We start from the raw sequence: 23,801 nt of genomic DNA on the forward strand, positions 1-23,801 counted from the left end.
ACTGTATCCAATATAATGAATTCTGAGCTGGTCATAATATTGAATACTGTATCCAGTGTAATGAATTCTGAGCTGGTCATAATATTGAATACTGTATCCAATGTAATGAATTCTGAGCTGGTCATAATATTGAATACTGTATCCAGTGTAATGAATTCTGAGCTGGTCATAATATTGAATACTGTATCCAGTGTAATGAATTCTGAGCTGGTCATAATATTGAATACTGTATCCAATGTAATGAATTCTGAGCTGGTCATAATATTGAATACTGTATCCAGTGTAATGAATTCTGAGCTGGTCATAATATTGAATACTGTATCCAATGTAATGAATTCTGAGCTGGTCATAATATTGAATACTGTATCCAATGTAATGAATTCTGAGCTGGTCATAATATTGAATACTGAATCCAATGTAATGAATTCTGAGCTGGTCATAATATTGAATACTGTATCCAATGTAATGAATTCTGAGCTGGTCATAATATTGAATACTGTATCCAATGTAATGAATTCTGAGCTGGTCATAATATTGAATACTGTATCCAATGTAATGAATTCTGAGCTGGTCATAATATTGAATACTGTATCCAGTGTAATGAATTCTGAGCTGGTCATAATATTGAATACTGAATCCAATTTGCATGTGTTATACTGAGAATGTATGTAAGCTTTCACTGACTATTTTCAAATTCCTTAATTCCAGTGAGTGCTGTAAGTGCAACAAAAGAAAAACCTCTTGAAGTGACACTGAAGTCATCTAAATCTCCAAGACATTTATCACTAGATCTTGCTTCCAGTGATATTCAAACCAATTTGCTACCTAGTCCTGGGTCACCTAGTGGTAACAGTAGTCGACTTAAACGATTCCCAACAAGGCAGAGTTTACTGACGGGTCCTGAGACTAAAGTATTGGTAGTCTGGCTGGAAGATTATGATGACCATGAAACCTTTCCACTTAGTAAGTTGATATTTACGACAATTTTTAATCTTTTCTATGATTTTCTGATATCTCCAGAATAATTATATAAGTTTTAATGTAACTGTGACATAGGAGTGCTCTTAAATATATCTTTCATACCTTCAATCATTCAATACCAAACATGCAGGAAGTCTCTCTACGCTTTCTTTGATTGTGGTTGTACATCTATATGTATATTTGTCTTTCAGCTGATTTGTTAGCAGAAACAAGCACTGGTATAGAATATCTTTTGATGAGTAGCTCTTCTCTGAACAAAGTATTAGATAAAGAAATAATAATTATATTTATACATCCACTGACAAGTGGTTTATACAGAATACATGTGGAAGGAAAGTAAGTAGAAGTTTTCTTTATATTCTGTCTCTACTTTTTAGATGTGACAAATCTTTGAATCCTATTCAAGTTATTTATCAACCCGTGGGTCACAATGAAGATTTCATTCTGATTGCATGCATGGCATTTTATGGTGTCCAATTAATGTACATTTTGAAGTCATATTCTATCATTATTTCTCATCTTGTTTGAGTGTAGAACTCACATGGCAATACCATTAGTAGATGGCATGGTGGTCAGTAGAAGATCTCTTGGTACACTAGTGAGACAAACTGCTATTAATACATGTTGTAGAAAGAGACTGGAGAATGATTTGTAAGTATTATTGTTTGTCATTTTTAGCTTACGATAATAAAATGATTATTTCATAACATTTGTCATCTGTGGTTTTTCATGGTAGATGTTGACCACTTAGCACCACAGTATCCCTTCCCTCTTTGTAAAAAAGTTCAATAATTTGGTATGGTTTCTGTCTTGGTCATCTTGATTGACTGCTTCTCACAATCTCAGGGCTGACTGCTTCTGACAATTTCAGGGAGTGTCTGCTTCTCACAATCCCAGAGACTGACTGCTTCTTGTAATCCCAGGGAGTGACTGCTTCTTGCAATCCCAGGGATTGTCTGCTTCTTGCAATCCCAGGGACTGTCTGCTTCTTGTAATCTCAGGGACTGTCTGCTTCTTGCAATCCGAGGGACTGACTGCTTCTTGTAATCCCAGGGACTGACTGCTACTTGCAATCCCAGAGACTGACTGCTACTTGCAATCCCAGAGACTGTCTGCTTCTTGCAATCCCAGGGACTGTCTGCTTCTTGCAATCCCAGGGACTGTCTGCTTCTTGCAATCACAGGGACTGTCTGCTTCTTGCAATCCCAGGGACTGACTGCTTCTTGCAATCCCAGGGACTGACTGCTTCTTGCAATCCTAGGGACTTTCTGCTTCTTGCAATCCTGGGGACTGTCTGCTTCTTGCAATCCCAGGGACTGACTGCTTCTTGCAATCCTAGGGACTTTCTGCTTCTTGCAATCCCAGGGACTGTCTGCTTCTTGTAATCCTAGGGACTGACTGCTTCTTGCAATCCCAGGGACTGTCTGCTTCTTGTAATCCTAGGGACTGACTGCTTCTTGCAATCCCAGGGACTGTCTGCTTCTTGCAATCCCAGGGACTTTCTGCTTCTTGTAATCCCAGGGACTGTCTGCTTCTTGCAATCACAGGGACTGTCTGCTTCTTGTAATCCCAGGGACTGTCTGCTTCTTGCAATCACAGGGACTTTCTGCTTCTTGTAATCCCAGGGACTGTCTGCTTCTTGCAATCACAGGGACTGTCTGCTTCTTGCAATCCCAGGGATTGTCTGCTTCTTGCAATCCCAGGGACTGACTGCTTCTTGCAATCCCAGGGATTGACTGCTTCTTGCAATCCTAGGGACTGACTGCTTCTTGCAATCCCAGGGACTGACTGCTTCTTGCAATCCTAGGGACTGACTGCTTCTTGTAATCCTGGGGACTGACTGCTTCTTGCAATCCCAGGGACTGACTGCTTCTTGCAATCCTAGGGACTGACTGCTTCTTGTAATCCTGGGGACTGACTGCTTCTTGTAATCCCAGGGACTGACTGCTTCTTGCAATCACAGGGACTTTCTGCTTCTTGTAATCCCAGGGACTGTCTGCTTCTTGCAATCCTAGGGACTGACTGCTTCTTGTAATCCTGGGGACTTTCTGCTTCTTGCAATCCCAGGGACTGACTGCTACTTGCAATCCCAGGGACTGTCTGCTTCTTGTAATCCCAGGGACTGTCTGCTTCTTGCAATCCTAGGGACTGACTGCTTCTTGTAATCCTGGGGACTTTCTGCTTCTTGCAATCCCAGGGACTGACTGCTTCTTGTAATCCCAGGGACTGACTGCTTCTTGCAATCCCAGGGACTGTCTGCTTCTTGCAATCCCAGGGATTGACTGCTTCTTGTAATCCTGGGGACTTTCTGCTTCTTGCAATCCCAGGGACTGACTGCTTCTTGTAATCCCAGGGACTGACTGCTTCTTGCAATCACAGGGACTTTCTGCTTCTTGCAATCCCAGGGACTTTCTGCTTCTTGCAATCCCAGGGATTGACTGCTTCTTGTAATCCTGGGGACTGACTGCTTCTTGCAATCCCAGGGACTGTCTGCTTCTTGTAATCCCAGGGACTGTCTGCTTCTTGCAATCCTAGGGACTGACTGCTTCTTGTAATCCTAGGGACTGACTGCTTCTTGTAATCCTGGGGACTTTCTGCTTCTTGCAATCATAGGGACTGTCTGCTTCTTGCAATCCCAGGGACTGTCTGCTTCTTGTAATCCTGGGGACTGACTGCTTCTTGTAATCCTGGGGACTGACTGCTTCTTGTAATCCTGGGGACTGACTGCTTCTAGAAATCCCGGGGACTGACTACTTTTTCTATAACGTATTCACAGACACACCCCTCCGCATGTCAGAAGAAAACACAAAATACAAGACATGGTAAATAAATATCGCAAGAGGATGACGGAATCTGAGTTTTATACCACATTGTTCATGCAGAAGTAATATAACTCAAAATAGACTTGATTGATTTATTGTCTTCACCAAGAGTTGTACAGTGTCATACTTAAAATATATACTGTAGTATATAGAATTATTAGCAGAATTCTTATTATATTTTGCATTGTAAATAGTGATTTAGCAAAGTTAGAGTGGATCGGTGTTGCCAATGTTGGATAAAGAGATCATTGATTTGATGTTAATTTATGTGCAATTTATTGTTTATTCACACAGTGGTATGTGAATAATACTGATGAGGTGCTTTGTGTTCAATTCTTACAATGTTAAATTGATATTTAATAAGTGCAATATTAGTTTTGTATTATATATATCTCTGATTACTTGAATATATCTCGAATAATTGTATCCTGATACCAATGTTAGTTTCAATAAAAAGTAGCTCTCATATGGTGAGGTATAACCTGCAGTTCTTGTAATTGTCTTCATTATTAGTCTCTTTTCATGTCATATTTGTACATACTTGATGTAAAAACTATTCAGACTGTGCTCTATGTTGATACTCATACCTACTTGCAGATTATATTCATACTTAACGCACTAGAAATGACACAAGAGAGTGATATGCAAGAAAAGTAGGGGGATCGAGAGCCTCAGCGTGCAAGCGTCTTAGCCGTCTATTCCATGATATTGGTCGCCTTTGACCAACATCATGGCAAGGACGACGTGGTACTTGAGTGAGGGCGCCACCTAAGGGTATTGGATGGTGCTCACCATGTCATTCACCAAGCGTTTTCTGCAGGCCTGTTGTGCTGATTTAGTCCATACACTTAAGTCCCCCCCCCCCCCCCTAAAGATTTAGTTTCTGGTCAGAGTGTAATTAATTTAAGGCTTCTGCCAGAATCTTGTTAAAATAAAATAAACCATGGCACGATTTCTGAAGCAGAAACATCATTTTTTTAGCCTAACCAATTTCTACAACAGTGTGTCAATTTGTTTCAAGATGGACTGGTAACGATTTTAATAATTTATGACATAAGATATGTGCATGATGCATGATGGGATGCAAACCAACAAATATTACATACAGTACGTCTTACAATCCCCTCAACGACCCAACACAGAACATTCACCAATTTGTTTGAAAATCAGCACATATGAATCATTTTGTTATTTTGCAAGCTGGCTCAAACTGCTACCTTTTTAGTCTGCATTTCCATTATTATCTGTGTATATTAATTACCTAATTTGTATAATTAGTTCATTTATGGCTTTTACGCTGGTATTTCAAGTACTAGTCATCACATTTCAATGAAACATAGATAGATGCTCTATGAATACGCACATATCTAATTAGTTTTACATTAAAATCTGGGCATAATATTTTTTTCCAGAAACCAATTATTGCATTTCAAGAAGACTATATTGTTGCCTGGGAACAATGCATTGGTTTTGAATTTTCTGAACTTGCACAATGGGCATAATCATCACATTTCATTGCTCATAGATGCTCTGGGCTAATCCACAGATTTGATTAGTTTAATAATGAAAAAACATGCATTTTGATTATCAAATTACTGATATCTCAAAAAATCAGATTGCGGTGGAGGTGCTGTGGAATAAATTAGACTGACATCAACAGATATAAAATGAAATGTATTTACTGTAAGCATTATAAACATCAATAATGTGGATCACATTGTTTTCATGTTGTACATCTCAAATAGCATACAAATATTAGTTGCCAAGCATCTTGTTGGGGGTGGGGGACTAATTAATTTTTAATATTGTCTCTAATACTCTCAGCAGACAAGAGTAATTTCTAATATTTCTTCAATTATTGCTTGGTTATGAGAATTTCAGAGTGAATAACAATTATTTGCATGGTGTAATGATAACTCATAATATTAATGATGAAATGGTTATTTGCATGGTGTAATGATAACTCATAATATTAATGATGAAATGGTTATTTGCATGGTGTAATGATAACTCATAATATTAATGATGAAATGGTTATTTGCATGGTGTAATGATAACTCATAATATTAATGATGAAATGGTTATTTGCATGGTGTAATGATAACTCATAATATTAATGATGAAATGGTTATTTGCATGGTGTAATGATAACTCATAATATTAATGATGAAATGGTTATTTGCATGGTGTAATGATAACTCATAATATTAATGATGAAATGGTTATTTGCATGGTGTAATGATAACTCATAATATTAATGATGAAATGGTTATTTGCATGGTGTAATGATAACTCATAATATTAATGATGAAATGGTTATTTGCATGGTGTAATGATAACTCATAATATTAATGATGAAATGGTTATTTGCATGGTGTAATGATAACTCATAATATTAATGATGAAATGGTTATTTGCATGGTGTAATGATAACTCATAATATTAATGATGAAATGGTTATTTGCATGGTGTAATGATAACTCATAATATTAATGATGAAATGGTTATTTGCATGGTGTAATGATAACTCATAATATTAATGATGAAATGGTTATTTGCATGGTGTAATGATAACTCATAATATTAATGATGAAATGGTTATTTGCATGGTGTAATGATAACTCATAATATTAATGATGAAATGGTTATTTGCATGGTGTAATGATAACTCATAATATTAATGATGAAATGGTTATTTGCATGGTGTAATGATAACTCATAATATTAATGATGAAATGGTTATTTGCATGGTGTAATGATAACTCATAATATTAATGATGAAATGGTTATTTGCATGGTGTAATGATAACTCATAATATTAATGATGAAATGGTTATTTGCATGGTGTAATGATAACTCATAATATTAATGATGAAATGGTTATTTGCATGGTGTAATGATAACTCATAATATTAATGATGAAATGGTTATTTGCATGGTGTAATGATAACTCATAATATTAATGATGAAATGGTTATTTGCATGGTGTAATGATAACTCATAATATTAATGATGAAATGGTTATTTGCATGGTGTAATGATAACTCATAATATTAATGATGAAATGGTTATTTGCATGGTGTAATGATAACTCATAATATTAATGATGAAATGGTTATTTGCATGGTGTAATGATAACTCATAATATTAATGATGAAATGGTTATTTGCATGGTGTAATGATAACTCATAATATTAATGATGAAATGGTTATTTGCATGGTGTAATGATAACTCATAATATTAATGATGAAATGGTTATTTGCATGGTGTAATGATAACTCATAATATTAATGATGAAATGGTTATTTGCATGGTGTAATGATAACTCATAATATTAATGATGAAATGGTTATTTTCATGGTGTAATGATAACTCATAATATTAATGATGAAATGGTTATTTGCATGGTGTAATGATAACTCATAATATTAATGATGAAATGGTTATTTGCATGGTGTAATGATAACTCATAATATTAATGATGAAATGGTTATTTGCATGGTGTAATGATAACTCATAATATTAATGATGAAATGGTTATTTGCATGGTGTAATGATAACTCATAATATTAATGATGAAATGGTTATTTTGAAAAACATATTGCTAAGAGGGATGTTTCTGCCAATTTCAAAAACCAATGACAACCATAACTGCAAATGTTCATTCAACGACTTGCAAGTTTTAACTAATTAGCGTAAATTAGCAAAGTTTTATAATACATGTATCATGATTTCTGTATTGTTTTGAAACTTAGAAGTTGTCATGTTTCTACTCATGTAGGTAGTTATTACTCACGGAGTGGTGTGCTGTGTTATCCAATCAATTTCTATCCCATGAGTAGTGCGCCCTCTATGGTATGATGTGCTATTCGCAATTGTTCCTTGCTGTAATGTAACTATAGTGATAAATCACTGGTGTCATTGACACAATACTAAATCATACTTTGATAAAGTAATCTTAAAAAAACATCTTACTATATATTGTTATGGAATTTAGTTAAATGAAAATAACATTTGATAGACAAAATAAGTGTAAATACAAGGAACTTAATTGGAGGACAAAACATTTTAGTTTGCGCCTATACAGCCACATACAATTTCTTGGGGTGTGTAGCTAGTTATCAGACAGAAACAAACTCAATGTGCCTACCCCTTTTCAGACAAACTGTGGATATTTGACACCCCTTTCCAGACAGTAAGCATAAATGGTACCAAGGGAAAAGCTCCTGGGGATGGACTTTAACAATCAAAATGAAGTTAGCTCAGCTTCATTCTCCTGATTGTTGGATCACTCAAGCTCTAGAGACGGTCTTTTGAAAATATGGACCCCTTTTCCGACAGAAATAATGAAAAAAGGATACCCCTTTTCAGACAGACAGGGTAAAATTACATAGCCCTTTTCAGACAGAACTGGTGAATTTGGGACCCCTTTTGGCAGCACATATACCGGGTGTACATATAGCACTTAAATGTGAGTAAAATCAACTGTACACAGATGCCTTTCACACAAAAATAATAATAAATGTTGTCCACATCTTTCTTTTTTAATAATATTGACCAAATTTGTAATTACATGTACTTCTATTTTGTCTAAAATAACAAATTATTGAATGTATGAAATATGAAAAACATTGCTCGAAAATGTATGCATAAAAAATTATGGCATGAACATAGACAATTGTAAGATAATATTCTATCACAAGTAAATGATTTTATTGTAAAACATGCAATATTGTAACTAACAAATATATGAATACACAACATTGTAATGTAAATATGTATTTGTAATCACCTGCTATATTGAAAACACATTCACTTGTATCACAGAATTTGTGATCAGTGTGCATGTGATCTTGAATATTAAGAAAATACAAATAGAATGCTCAGCTGCTCAAATATCCTATAAATAATTTTAAAGCCAAAAACTTAAGCATCTATCATTATAAAACATCTTTTTTTAAATAGTTATAATGGTCTGAAATTTCAAAAAACTTGATACAAGTTTTATTACATCTTTTGAGCAAAATATGGCATGTTCCAATGCAATGTTTTTTTTGTTTTTTTTTAGATATCACTAAAATGTTAAACCATTCTTATTTTTTAGTACAAGAGAATTTTTCTGTAACCAATGAAACTACAGAAATGTACCTGAACATAGATTAGGAAAGTTTGGGTATGCAATACTAATATTTCTGGAATGTATAAAAAAAAGACTACAATACATATATTTCCTGCATTTTTAGACATGTTTCCACGGCAATGTTTTTTTTAGCTATGACATAATTAAAATATTAATTAAAACTTTTTTTATGTAAGAAAGTTTGGTTATAAAAAGGGGTCACTGTGTCTCCATGCAAAAGTTTACATATGGGTTACTCAACTACAATTGTATTATTTTTTTGGTAAATATTTAAAAATAACAGGTCTAATAAATCAGTAAAATATTTGAATATGGTTTTAAAAATCATTCTTATATAAAATAGTACATTTTAAAAATGTTTATATAATCTATAAGTTGATTCAATACATATCCCAGATATGGTTACAGGTGCAACAACACCTACTTTATAGTCACACATGTGACGGATATATAACAGGGAATATCCCTTTACAGGTGCATTGTCTGCTATATTTTGTTGGAAATCATTTACATATAAAGTAACCTTTGCAATGAACAAAACTCAATAAGAGCATTACCCTGTGTTGAATCCTGGGGAATTTTTTATAAAAAAATATCCAGTGTCAATGGGTGCATGGTAAACACAGCTGACTTAGGATGTATGGAGTGTCAGGTTTTGCTCACATGAAATAAATTACAGTACAGGCAAATTGTTGCTGTACGCTACATATTACATTGTATGTTATGAGTTTCCATATGAAAAACAATACATCTTTGATTAAAACATTTGATTCAATATCTTAAAAAATTAGATCAATAAAATTTAAAACAGTGTGAAAAAAGGCAACAATTTGTTGCTTGAATGAAAACTAAAAAACTTTCAACTGTTATGTTTTGAATAAGATTAAGGTGACTGTTGTACAGAAAACAATTTGACAAATTACTGTTATTAGGAGGACAAACCGTGCCCCTGTCTTGGTGTATCCCCCTCCATATAGGTACTTGGGGAGTTACTGATGGCTTGATTCAGATTACTGTGCCCCTGTCTTGGTGTATCCCCCTCCATATAGGTACTTGGGGAGTTACTGATGGCTTGATTCAGATTACTGTGCCCCTGTCTTGGTGTATCCCCCTCCATATAGGTACTTGGGGAGTTACTGATGGCTTGATTCAGATTACTGTGCCCCTGTCTTGGTGTATTCCCCTCCATATAGGTACTTGGGAAGTTACTGATGGCTTGATTCAGATTACTGTGCCCCTGTCTTGGTGTATCCCCCTCCATATAGGTACTTGGGGAGTTACTGATGGCTTGATTCAGATTACTGTGCCCCTGTCTTGGTGTATCCCCCTCCATATAGGTACTTGGGGAGTTACTGATGGCTTGATTCAGATTATCGGGCATTGTCACACTTCCCTGGTTCATCCACTGATTTGAGCCCTCGACCATGTTCAGGAAGCTGGAACCATTCAGAGTTGAAACTGTTTGCGATAAATTCTCTTGTGCAGCATCCGGGTGAATGATTTCACCATAATCTGTAAAGCATGCTTCTGTCATTTCACAGCCATGCAGTGATTGAGGCTGGGGGATGGCCCTGGAAGGTCCTTGAAGCTGTGCTTGCATTGTGCTGGAAAGCACTTGAGGCTGGTTAACAAAAGGATGAGACATTGCACTGTTGAGAGGTTGAGTCAGGTTAACTTGTTTCCCACCATTAAGGTGAAACTCTTCTGAAGTACCAAGATACTTTGGTAAGTCTTCTGTCACCAAGCCGTAGTCATCACATGGGTTTTCAATATTTGTCTTTTTTTCATCTTCAACAGTTGGAAATAACTCTTTAAATAAACTCTGAGCTTGTTGTTCAAATTCTTTTTCTTTTTGTTCTCTTGACTTATCTTCTATAGGTCTGTGGATCTCAGAATTATGTTGGGACTGTGTTGTGTGCACAGAACTGCAGGTCATAATGTCAGCCTTGTAAGAGGGTGTCATCATAGATGGTGAATTCCTGGTTGGTAACTGAATAGGACCAGGAGTTTCCAACTGTGCTTTCATTATTTGAGATGGTGAATTGTGCACTTGTTGAAATTGTCCAGCAAATATCTCTCTGGACTTAGGTTTGAAAGGTAGCTTAAAAGTAGGTTGTAAATTGCCACTTTCCATCTGCGGTATTGTTGTTGGCACCATTAATCCAGTTGGCTGCACTATCTGATTAGTAGTGCACTGTCTCTTTGCACCATTTCTTTCTTCTATTGTCTCTCTCAGCTTCTCTTTCACATTCAATTCACCTGGTTCAATAAATCCTCCTGGAATATTAATAAAAGAAATAAAGATATATCTACCATAATATATATACATAATGGTAGATATGTACTTATCAAGTCTGTTAAATTGCTATTGAATAAGGACTTGATTCAAATATCAATATTTGTTAACCTTGAAACTCGGGAAGTTCTGTTACATTTCCATCCATTGGAATATACTGATTAAAGTAGACAGTTTTTCTTTTTTTGGCTTGAATTCCTTCTCCATCTGTAAAAAAAATCTGCAATTAATTCTTTTACACATCAGTACAAATGAATAAGTCAGGAGCCAGTCTGCCCTACAATTACTCCATCCCATAATATTAATTTAACATGGTTCACAGCTAACATATGGTATATTATACTTGCCTATAACTATAGGTTCATAGGTAAACTTAATTGCTTCACTGTACTCTCCTGTAGATGGTCTGTATAACTTAATATCTACTACAACTTGATGTAAAATATTTGGATTCCGGTAAGATGGTGTTTTAAACACTATGGCATACTGAAATACAGAGACACACAAGTGTCAATTACAAATAATTACATGCACACTATTTGTGTTCAGCAGCAGTGGGTACATCATTTATTGTATATTCATGTTAGGTGGTTTATGGCTTCCACCATGGCCACTATAATGGACAGATGGCACCACAGCCACTATAATGGACGGATGGCACCACAGCCACTATAATGGATGGATGGCACCACAGCCACTATAATGGACGGATGGCACCACAGCCACTATAATGGGTGGATGGCACCACAGCCACTATAATGGATGGATGGCACCACATCCACTATAATAGATGGATGGCACCACATCCACTATAATAGATGGATGGCACCACAGCCACTGTAATAGATGGATGGCACCACATCCACTATAATAGATGGATGGCACCACAGCCATTATAATAGATGGATGGCACCACATCCACTATAATAGATGGATGGCACCACATCCACTATAATAGATGGATGGCACCACAGCCACTGTATTAGATGGATGGCACCACATCCACTATAATAGATGGATGGCACCACAGCCATTATAATAGATGGATGGCACCACATCCACTATAATAGATGGATGGCACCACATCCGCTATAATAGATGGATGGCACCACATCCACTATAATAGATGGATGGCACCACAGCCACTATAATAGATGGATGGCACCACATCCACTATAATAGATGGATGGCACCACAGCCACTGTAATAGATGGATGGCACCACAGCCACTATAATAGATGGATGGCACCACAGCCACTGTAATAGATGGATGGCACCACAGCCACTGTAATAGATGGATGGCACCACAACCACTATAATAGATGGATGGCACCACAGCCACTGTAATAGATGGATGGCACCACAGCCACTATAACAGATGGATGGCACCATGGCCACTGTAATAGATGGATGGCACCACAGCCACCATAACATTATAGTTGTTACTAATAGAGCTAATAGGAGACTATCAATAGAAAATAGAAATACAATGTTAGGTAGTATTTTGAGAAATCTACATGTGATTGATGAGTAGATGACAGATACACAGTGTATGCGGAAAGCTCACTAGAATAGCATCCACTGAAGTGAACATACCTGTCGATGGATGTCCCCTTGTCCAAAGACTCCTTCAGCTTTCCAATCACCATCCATGAAATGGACAGCAATATCCTCTGAAAATAAATATAGTGTCAGGATCACTGCATGTTATCAAAACAATTTGTTGGTACCAGGCACAGTGTGGGTTGATTCAACAAGCAGGAGTTTAATCTTTAATGATTTTAATAGTAATCAATGCGGTACGACCTTCCCACTGTTAAAGAGATTGAACATCTCAGACAATATATGAAAAAATTGAGTTCTGATTCAAAGCTTGTGATGTCTATGGTAATACCTTTTTGTACTTTATCAACTAACATATATATTTCATCTCCTCCACTGGCTTTTCCAGATGCTTTGTCAATTCTGACAATCTTCAAACTGCCATTACCTTCTGTGTACAAAAAATATACAATCATGGTTCAGTATTTGGATCATGTGAATGACAGTATTTGTATCATGTGACATTTTTATTATGTGTTAATACTTACTTTTATCCATGATTGATTGAGACAAGACAGGGTTTAAAGCTACTGTGAAGCTGTTTTCAGAGTCTGGGAGGAATAATTGAAAACAAAGTCGTACACATTTGGAATCTATTTTCTCTGGGCTTTGACGTGACAACTCGTCTAGCAAAAAAAAAAAAATAAATAACTCTTAATACACCCCTATGCAGGATAAATAAAATGAATTAAAAATTAATCAATAATATACAGTGAAAACAGCATGTTTTGTTTTATGGCATTTTACCTTAAAAATATATTTCAAAATTTAACTCTGTGACATATAATGTTTTACAAAATACTTTTTGATGTGAAAAATGCACAAGTAGCATTCTACCTTAAATATTACCTAAATCTGATTAAATAGATCACATGTGCTTTTAATTACCATCAACCTACTCTCATTATTTTATTGATGTTGATGGCACACTTACAGACCCCTGAATCAGTCACAAGTGATATTTTATTACATTCAGGTTGGAGAAATAATTTTCTTATGAATAATACACAATATTAGAGTTCAGTATTTTGACAACACAGAAGATATAATAACAATAATAACAATTCAGCAAGTGTAATCACAATAGCCATGGACAAAAAGGTAGTCCTGCTTTTGAGTACACCCGTCTTGATTCACCAGTGTATAAGGTTATAATCCAATGAGTTAACAGGAGATTATCTCTTGTGTTTTCATATGTTAGGGCTAGGAAATAGCCAAGTTTGGTGAGAGGAACAGCTCTCTCAAGAATCAATATACAGTGGCCCCTTGCTAAGTCAAAGCACAGGGAGCCCAGGAACTATAATCAACTGTAATACGGAGTCTCTATGAGGGGGGGGGGGGTTATCGGCTGGTATCTAGTGTAAGAAATGGACAAGGGATGAAGGCTCCAGCCAGCTTACATTTTTTAAACTCGAAAAAACAGACGAAAAGAATGAAAAATAAAATATAACAAAAATACCAAGTTGAAGAATATTAGTTGCTTCTTCAAATTTCGCCAAAGCCCTACCTATATTCTACCGATATATGCAGAATAGAAAACTATTGTGTAGTAGAAAACTACACAAATTTACTCCATTTAGGAATTCCTAACGGTTTGTCCGAACGCATGGCATAGTTGGAGGCGTGGCCTGTTCAGCATTTGTCAACAACCAATCACAAGACTGGTAACGAACCACATCGAGGTCACGACTCGGTTAGCCTTGCTCAACTGGTTCGTATTACAGTTGATTATAGTTCCTGGGATCCCTGTGGTCAAAGGTGTTGGGATCCAAGCAAAAACTATGACTTATCAAGGGTCGTGACTTAACCGAGGGGTCTCGTGAAGGGGGTATGCGTTGAAAATGGATAAAAAGCACATATACACACATGGGTTTATTTATAGTAAACATTAGTTCTTCTGCCGCCATCAAACAACACTTATTTTCTTGATCTAGGGGTATGCAATTTGTTCATCTACAGTTTTTGCACAAAAATTACATAATTAATATCATGATTTCTGATGAATGAAACATAATAGAGGGCATGATTTTGGTCTTAATTCATTTACACGGTCAGGGCATGTCAGTGTCCAGTTCTGAGCTCAACCCTGAGATTTATCAAAGCATATACACAGTGTTTTTTTTTGGCTTTAGCAGTAGGGCACCTAGAAAATGCTGTTACATAGACAAGGTAATGATATGAAAAGTGAAGAAAATTTTACCTCTATAAGCTTGTCTTGGGTTTAATTTTTTCTTCTCAAATGCTTGAGTTTTATCTTTTTTCCTTTCACATCGCACACCAATGCCTTGACAACTAATGAAAGTCAACAGAATAAATATTGAACACACAAAATAACAAACATTAACAAACGATTTATTCATTGAGTAGTCAATACATGAGTGAGTCATACATCCATTCAATTATCCATCTACTTGTTCCTGTCAATACCTGAGTGAGTCATACATCCATTCAATTATCCATCTACTTGTTCCTGTCAATACCTGAGTGAGTCATACATCCATTCAATTATCCATCTACTTGTTCCTGTCAATACATGAGTGAGTCATACATCCATTCAATTATCCATCTACTTGTTCCTGTCAATACATGAGTGAGTCATACATCCATTCAATTATCCATCTACTTGTTCCTGTCAATTCAATACATGAGTGAGTCATACATCCATTCAATTATCCATCTACTTGTTCCTGTCAATACATGAGTGAGTCATACATCCATTCAATTATCCATCTACTTGTTCCTGTCAATACATGAGTGAGTCATACATCCATTCAATTATCCATCTACTTGTTCCTGTCAATTCAATACATGAGTGAGTCATACATCCATTCAATTATCCATCTACTTGTTCCTGTCAATACATGAGTGAGTCATACATCCATTCAATTATCCATCTACTTGTTCCTGTCAATACATGAGTGAGTCATACATCCATTCAATTATCCATCTACTTGTTCCTGTCAATACATGAGTGAGTCATACATCCATTCAATTATCCATCTACTTGTTCCTGTCAATACATGAGTGAGTCATACATCCATTCAATTATCCATCTACTTGTTCCTGTCAATACATGAGTGAGTCATACATCCATTCAATTATCCATCTACTTGTTCCTGTCAATACATGAGTGAGTCATACATCCATTCAATTATCCATCTACTTGTTCCTGTCAATACATGAGTGAGTCATACATCCATTCAATTATCCATCTACTTGTTCCTGTCAATACATGAGTGAGTCATACATCCATTCAATTATCCATCTACTTGTTCCTGTCAATTCAATACATGAGTGAGTCATACATCCATTCAATTATCCATCTACTTGTTCCTGTCAATACATGAGTGAGTCATACATCCATTCAATTATCCATCTACTTGTTCCTGTCAATTCAATACATGAGTGAGTCATACATCCATTCAATTATCCATCTACTTGTTCCTGTCAATACATGAGTGAGTCATACATCCATTCAATTATCCATCTACTTGTTCCTGTCAATACATGAGTGAGTCATACATCCATTCAATTATCCATCTACTTGTTCCTGTCAATTCAATACATGAGTGAGTCATACATCCATTCAATTATCCATCTACTTGTTCCTGTCAATACATGAGTGAGTCATACATCCATTCAATTATCCATCTACTTGTTCCTGTCAATACGAGTGAGTCATACATCCATTCAATTATCCATCTACTTGTTCCTGTCAATACGAGTGAGTCATACATCCATTCAATTATCCATCTACTTGTTCCTGTCAATACGAGTGAGTCATACATCCATTCAATTATCCATCTACTTGTTCCTGTCAATACCTGAGTGAGTCATACATCCATTCAATTATCCATCTACTTGTTCCTGTCAATTCAATACATGAGTGAGTCATACATCCATTCAATTATCCATCTACTTGTTCCTGTCAATACATGAGTGAGTCATACATCCATTCAATTATCCATCTACTTGTTCCTGTCAATACGAGTGAGTCATACATCCATTCAATTATCCATCTACTTGTTCCTGTCAATACCTGAGTGAGTCATACATCCATTCAATTATCCATCTACTTGTTCCTGTCAATTCAATACATGAGTGAGTCATACATCCATTCAATTATCCATCTACTTGTTCCTGTCAATACATGAGTGAGTCATACATCCATTCAATTATCCATCTACTTGTTCCTGTCAATTCAATACATGAGTGAGTCATACATCCATTCAATTATCCATCTACTTGTTCCTGTCAATTCAATACATGAGTGAGTCATACATCCATTCAATTATCCATCTACTTGTTCCTGTCAATACATGAGTGAGTCATACATCCATTCAATTATCCATCTACTTGTTCCTGTCAATACATGAGTGAGTCATACATCCATTCAATTATCCATCTACTTGTTCCTGTCAATACATGAGTGAGTCATACATCTATTCAATTATCCATCTACTTGTTCCTGTCAATACATGAGTGAGTCATACATCTATTCAATTATCCATCTACTTGTTCCTGTCAATACATGAGTGAGTCATTCATCTATTCAATTATCCATCTACTTGTTCCTGTCAATACATGAGTGAGTCATACATCCATTCAATTATCCATCTACTTGTTCCTGTCAATACATGAGTGAGTCATACATCCATTCAATTATCCATCTACTTGTTCCTGTCAATACATGAGTGAGTCATACATCCATTCAATTATCCATCTACTTGTTTTTGTCAATACATGAGTGAGTCATACATCCATTCAATTATCCATCTACTTGTTCCTGTCAATACATGAGTGAGTCATACATCCATTCAATTATCCATCTACTTGTTCCTGTCAATACATGAGTGAGTCATACATCCATTCAATTATCCATCTACTTGTTCCTGTCAATTCAATACATGAGTGAGTCATACATCCATTCAATTATCCATCTACTTGTTCCTGTCAATACATGAGTGAGTCATACATCCATTCAATTATCCATCTACTTGTTCCTGTCAATACATGAGTGAGTCATACATCCATTCAATTATCCATCTACTTGTTCCTGTCAATACATGAGTGAGTCATACATCCATTCAATTATCCATCTACTTGTTCCTGTCAATACATGAGTGAGTCATACATCCATTCAATTATCCATCTACTTGTTCCTGTCAATTCAATACATGAGTGAGTCATACATCCATTCAATTATCCATCTACTTGTTCCTGTCAATACATGAGTGAGTCATACATCCATTCAATTATCCATCTACTTGTTCCTGTCAATACATGAGTGAGTCATACATCCATTCAATTATCCATCTACTTGTTCCTGTCAATACATGAGTGAGTCATACATCCATTCAATTATCCATCTACTTGTTCCTGTCAATACATGAGTGAGTCATACATCTATTCAATTATCCATCTACTTGTTCCTGTCAATACATGAGTGAGTCATACATCCATTCAATTATCCATCTACTTGTTCCTGTCAATACATGAGTGAGTCATACATCCATTCAATTATCCATCTACTTGTTCCTGTCAATTCAATACATGAGTGAGTCATACATCCATTCAATTATCCATCTACTTGTTCCTGTCAATTCAATACATGAGTGAGTCATACATCCATTCAATTATCCATCTACTTGTTCCTGTCAATTCAATACATGAGTGAGTCATACATCCATTCAATTATCCATCTACTTGTTCCTGTCAATACATGAGTGAGTCATACATCCATTCAATTATCCATCTACTTGTTCCTGTCAATACATGAGTGAGTCATACATCCATTCAATTATCCATCTACTTGTTCCTGTCAATACATGAGTGAGTCATACATCCATTCAATTATCCATCTACTTGTTCCTGTCAATTCAATACATGAGTGAGTCATACATCCATTCAATTATCCATCTACTTGTTCCTGTCAATACATGAGTGAGTCATACATCCATTCAATTATCCATCTACTTGTTCCTGTCAATACATGAGTGAGTCATACATCCATTCAATTATCCATCTACTTGTTCCTGTCAATACCTGAGTGAGTCATACATCCATTCAATTATCCATCTACTTGTTCCTGTCAATTCAATACATGAGTGAGTCATACATCCATTCAATTATCCATCTACTTGTTCCTGTCAATACATGAGTGAGTCATACATCCATTCAATTATCCATCTACTTGTTCCTGTCAATTCAATACATGAGTGAGTCATACATCCATTCAATTATCCATCTACTTGTTCCTGTCAATTCAATACATGAGTGAGTCATACATCCATTCAATTATCCATCTACTTGTTCCTGTCAATTCAATACATGAGTGAGTCATACATCCATTCAATTATCCATCTACTTGTTCCTGTCAATACATGAGTGAGTCATACATCCATTCAATTATCCATCTACTTGTTCCTGTCAATACATGAGTGAGTCATACATCTATTCAATTATCCATCTACTTGTTCCTGTCAACTCAATACATGATCATATCTGCTTAATAAAATGAGTCTCCAATCAACCAGTGTGTTTAGTTGTTTGTTATTTCTGTTCTTGTTTACATACTTGCAGATATGTACTTAGTTTATAAATTGAGGAAGTGTATCCTACAATACAGATTGTTTCTGCTTAAAGAATAATGTGGGACAGCTGGAGGAGTTCAATGACTTTTAACTCTATGCAAGCCAATATAAGTAGTACAACAAAGATGACGTTCTCAAAAGAATGTTTCAGGTTTCTTCACAGCTTTTTAGACATTTTTATTTATTACAAATAAAACTATTTGTTGGCATAGAAACGCATGAATTTAACTGGTTAGTGAAGTATGCATGGGCATAATCTAAAAAAAGAGGAAGTCCATCGTGTGATTGAAACTAGCTTGGTACTTCACAATAACTGTATATATAAGCATTTCAATATATTAACTAGGCCAAGGCTGAAGAGATAAATTATCTATAACATTACTTTACAATATATTATTTTCACTTGAAATGTATTTTTTGCTATTTCTACTGAATTATGGTTAAATCAGTGTCAATGATGTACGCAAGCTTATGTAATTAAATATATCACATCAATGTTTGAAAATTTATATAAAAATAGAAATTAATTATCGTTAAATTGACCTGGGCAGTGGTTGTTGCGTATATGCAAGATATGGAACTCTTATGAACAAAGATGGCAACTTTGACTGTTGCACAGACCAACGAGTACAAACTGAGACATTACTAAGATTTAACTTTGTGATTTCCTTGGTGATTGGAAGGTATCAAAGAAATCAATGGCGGTACTTAGTGCATGTTGCGCCCAGATCAAAACTCGTATTCTGGATTTCCATTAAAATTGTACATTGGATTATGAGAAAATTAATGTCACACATGCGTGACCATCGCTATTTAATAATATGGTACATGTACTTGAACTTGAAAATCCCCTTTTATTTCAGTAGATAATTGGTAATCATATTTAATAAAAAAAAATGTGTCTGTCAGACTGAAAATTAATGCAATGCAGGGAAAACAATATAACTTATTTTTAATTTAATTTTGTCAACATTGTTTACATATTCTATTTTCTAAAGAGGTTTTTGGATTAGTATGTCTGCCCTTTTCAATTGCTAGATTATGATTACTTGTTCTGAGATTTAACATAGATATTCTTTATTTCAAGCTTAGAATAGATATATAACATTAAGACTGCTTTATTTTCATTATGTTTTTATTTTTTATTAAATTCCGATTTCCAGTAAAATATTTTAGTCAAATTTTACAGTGTTTATTATATGTGTATTTAGTTGTACTAAGATATGTATATGTGTAGTAGGGTTAATACTGACCTGATAACTTGTTGTCCAGCAGGAATCCTCAATACACATGTACCATCTTCTTGACAATCCTTGCCAACTAAACTGCAGTAATGTGGACATGGTGGGTTGTCATTGCTCACCAAACTAATCACCAATTCTGCAGGACCGCAATAGTTTTTGATCTGTTATATGAAAAGAACAACATTTTAGCAACCAAACTGAATTTATAAGTTATATATTCTAGCTGGTTGTCATAGTGAAGATCTGTGACATTACCCTGGGTAATAATCATATACTTTACCTCAATGGTAGGATAGGTTATGTTATCAGGAGTGCTATTGTCACCAACCAAACTACCAGCTGTATTTCCTTCCGATTGGTAGCGCCATCTTAATATTTTAGACTTCGGCTGAATTATTATTTCAATTCTCGGTGCCCTCTGATATTGATATAGCAGTGTGTGATCTCTCTCTGCATTTTTAAATAGAAAAATGTGTTAACTATATCAAGAATATCGGACGATATACTAGTGTGTTATTTTGTAATTCCTAAATAAATATATTACATAGTGTTCTTTATTTGTATAATTTACATACACCAACAGTTTTGTTAAAGGGCGGTGGTCGTCGCGTCGCGTCGCGTTTTGTTCGATATGGGACTCACAGCGACGTATACAACATGTGTAAAATACATTGTTTGTTTACATAGAATTTGAACACACGCTGCGCGACGACCTCCGCCCTTTAAACAAAATGTCCCAACCACACATGATTTTCATACTTCAACTTTTAATAATAGTAGTATAATAAAAACTCAATACGTAAAAGTATTTTATTTCCCGCTCTAAAAATAGATGAGATGTGTAATGGTCGAAAAAATTCAACAAAATTGGTTCAAAAGAGTTCAGACACAATTTATCTAGAAGATAATTCTTTAACATTATATTGGCAGAAGTTCGTTTTTATGAACCTCAGTTTTACAATGGTACCACTTCATTTTCTTTACATATACAAAAAGCACGTACATGCCACTCCCACGCAGGGGATGTATTCAAAGGTACTCCCCGTACCAATGACCATATATGGATGTATGACTCATAATCTGACACCTCAAGCCACCGTAAAATTACTAGGGCCTCGCTGTCGTGTGTGTGCCATGTGTGATAAACGAACATATCTCTTAGAAATACACATGGTATTATATATATATATATATATATATATATATATATATATATCACATTCCCTCTATCACAGGGACTGTGTATATATATATATATATATTACTTGCAGCATTCAGATTCATGCGTGATGTGAAGTGTATCGAGAATTATCCGTTTCGTAACATTAGTACAAATTAAATGTCTTATAAATATCATTAAGGTTTATATGAATGGCGTAATAAACGCAATATGAGTAGACGTAGTTCACATTGCTTGAACAACCCACGACCGTTTTCACAGAATCCTCGACCAAAACACATCACGCCCACTATAAAGCAGGCACGGCGTTCTTCGTTAGAAACTAGATATACAGTGTACCTGTTATCCCTTGGGTTCCATCGTCAAGCCGACAAGCCATGTTTAGTTCTAGACAAGTCGATTCAAAATAACTTCAGGCAACGCTGCTGTCAAATCACAGTCTATGCCGCATATGATGTAGCTGTGAAGGACTTACAGCTTATATGATAATTATAGATGCTTTCGGTTCCAAGTATTCATATTCTATTTTTAGTCTTTATGGGGAAACCCCTTTTTCCGACTATCAGCTATTGGTTGAGACAAAAATGACGTCAGAGTTGCCCGCTTCTATGCGTGTTTGATTTCGGTGACTAGTATCTCGGTAATAATGTTACTGATGAGAGCTAGCAATTAGTATTTTCGTAATGCTGACACACGAGACAGACATCATCACCCGTTCTGAAAACAAATATTTCGCCGAATACATTGAATTGTACCATGGAGCTAAAAAAAAAAGTTAGCTGTGACTAGACTAGTTATCTTTCTATTATTTCGTGGGTCGGGTGGGGGTGGGGTGGGGATACGGTGGGGTGGGGTGGGGATATATCATGTAAGTGAATTTTACAATAAGTGTAAGTATAACCTATGCTATGTCTACTTACAATTCTATATAACTCGGGGTATACACTTGTAATATACAGTTGAATTCTCGTGTATGGTGTATTCTCACGGTTTAGGCCATGATGAGAGTTTAATAAACGTATTATCGATTGCGATAGCTTCAGTTGTGTGATCCAAAAACACATTCTGCTTTTGTCGACTTTTATTTGCGATACCATTTGGCGACGCACGTTTGTGTTACGTAAGTATATTGGAATAAACCATAGCACTTCTATGTCGACAACAATTAGGGCCCCTGAAAATCAAGCTGAATCCGTACTTTATCTTGGAATGTAATTCAAATTTTCCCATACTATGTCCCCCAAAACTGCAGGTCCTGCCACATTTCTATTTACTTTGAATACAAATTTCCCAAATTGGTACTGAATATTTTGTAATTTCTTTTTAACCTCTCTGCTATCCTGAAACCATATTCCACACCCATAATTCATTGATGGCATGATTATACTATGCCATAACACATCACCATACTCAAATCGATTAAAACTGTTGTGTTGGTTAATTATTGATTTGCCATATGCTAAGATTGTCATACCTTTTTTATAAACTTCAATAAATTGTGTACGACCATTCAGTGTTTTTGATATGGTTATGCCTAAATACGTGTATGTTTTACTTTCCTGGTTTCCAAATTATGTCCTTTTTGTGGATTTTTTGTTGTTGCCAAAATGCATTATCTGCGACTTGGTTATAACCAAGTTTCCATTTACTGGAAAAATGAATGCTGTATCATATCATCATTAGCTATCATTTTCCCCCAAAAGCCCTGGAATTATTTGTGTTCCTATCCACACCTTCAGTTTTTATTCAAATAACATTCTTGCAAATCCATTTATATATCAATTGAGAATAGTAGGGGGCTTAAAACACATTTTTGTTTTACACCTTCACTGGATTCGAAGTAAGGTGAGGGGTAATGGGCAGATCTCCCCCCTACACAACATCGTGCCGTCGCCTCTGGAAGAATATAACTATGATTCCTCAGTACAGTAACCGGGGGGGG

At 35.6% G+C, this 23,801-nt stretch overlaps 2 protein-coding genes across 3 annotated transcripts in view; one reads left to right on the forward strand and one right to left on the reverse strand.

Annotated features, from left to right (window-relative positions):
- Positions 1–4,290, forward strand: part of LOC102803423 (ral GTPase-activating protein subunit beta-like) — an 86,791-nt gene extending 82,501 nt beyond the window's left edge. For both annotated transcript variants that reach the window (XM_085507811.1, XM_085507817.1), the window contains exons 23-26: positions 709–963; positions 1,173–1,317; positions 1,516–1,632; positions 3,758–4,290. In XM_085507811.1, coding sequence (XP_085363937.1) covers positions 709–963; positions 1,173–1,317; positions 1,516–1,632; positions 3,758–3,869 — 629 coding nt within the window. In that variant the 3' untranslated portion in view covers positions 3,870–4,290. The remainder of the gene's footprint in view (positions 1–708; positions 964–1,172; positions 1,318–1,515; positions 1,633–3,757) is intronic.
- Positions 4,291–9,872: 5,582 nt separating this feature from the next.
- On the reverse strand, positions 9,873–22,309 carry LOC144345258 (uncharacterized). Its single transcript, XM_085496184.1, has 10 exons — positions 22,199–22,309; positions 20,960–21,129; positions 20,689–20,840; positions 15,043–15,134; positions 13,331–13,468; positions 13,135–13,233; positions 12,837–12,913; positions 11,588–11,726; positions 11,352–11,447; positions 9,873–11,221 (listed from the first exon to the last, which is right to left on the reverse strand). Exons 1-10 carry the CDS (start codon positions 22,236–22,238, stop codon positions 9,873–9,875), a joined length of 2,352 nt encoding a protein of 783 aa, XP_085352310.1. The 5' UTR covers positions 22,239–22,309.
- Positions 22,310–23,801: the final 1,492 nt, after the last annotated feature.

The sequence above is a fragment of the Saccoglossus kowalevskii genome, chromosome 2 (genome assembly GCF_978046115.1).
Source record: "Saccoglossus kowalevskii chromosome 2, keSacKowa6.1, whole genome shotgun sequence".
Lineage (NCBI taxonomy): Eukaryota > Metazoa > Hemichordata > Enteropneusta > Harrimaniidae > Saccoglossus > Saccoglossus kowalevskii.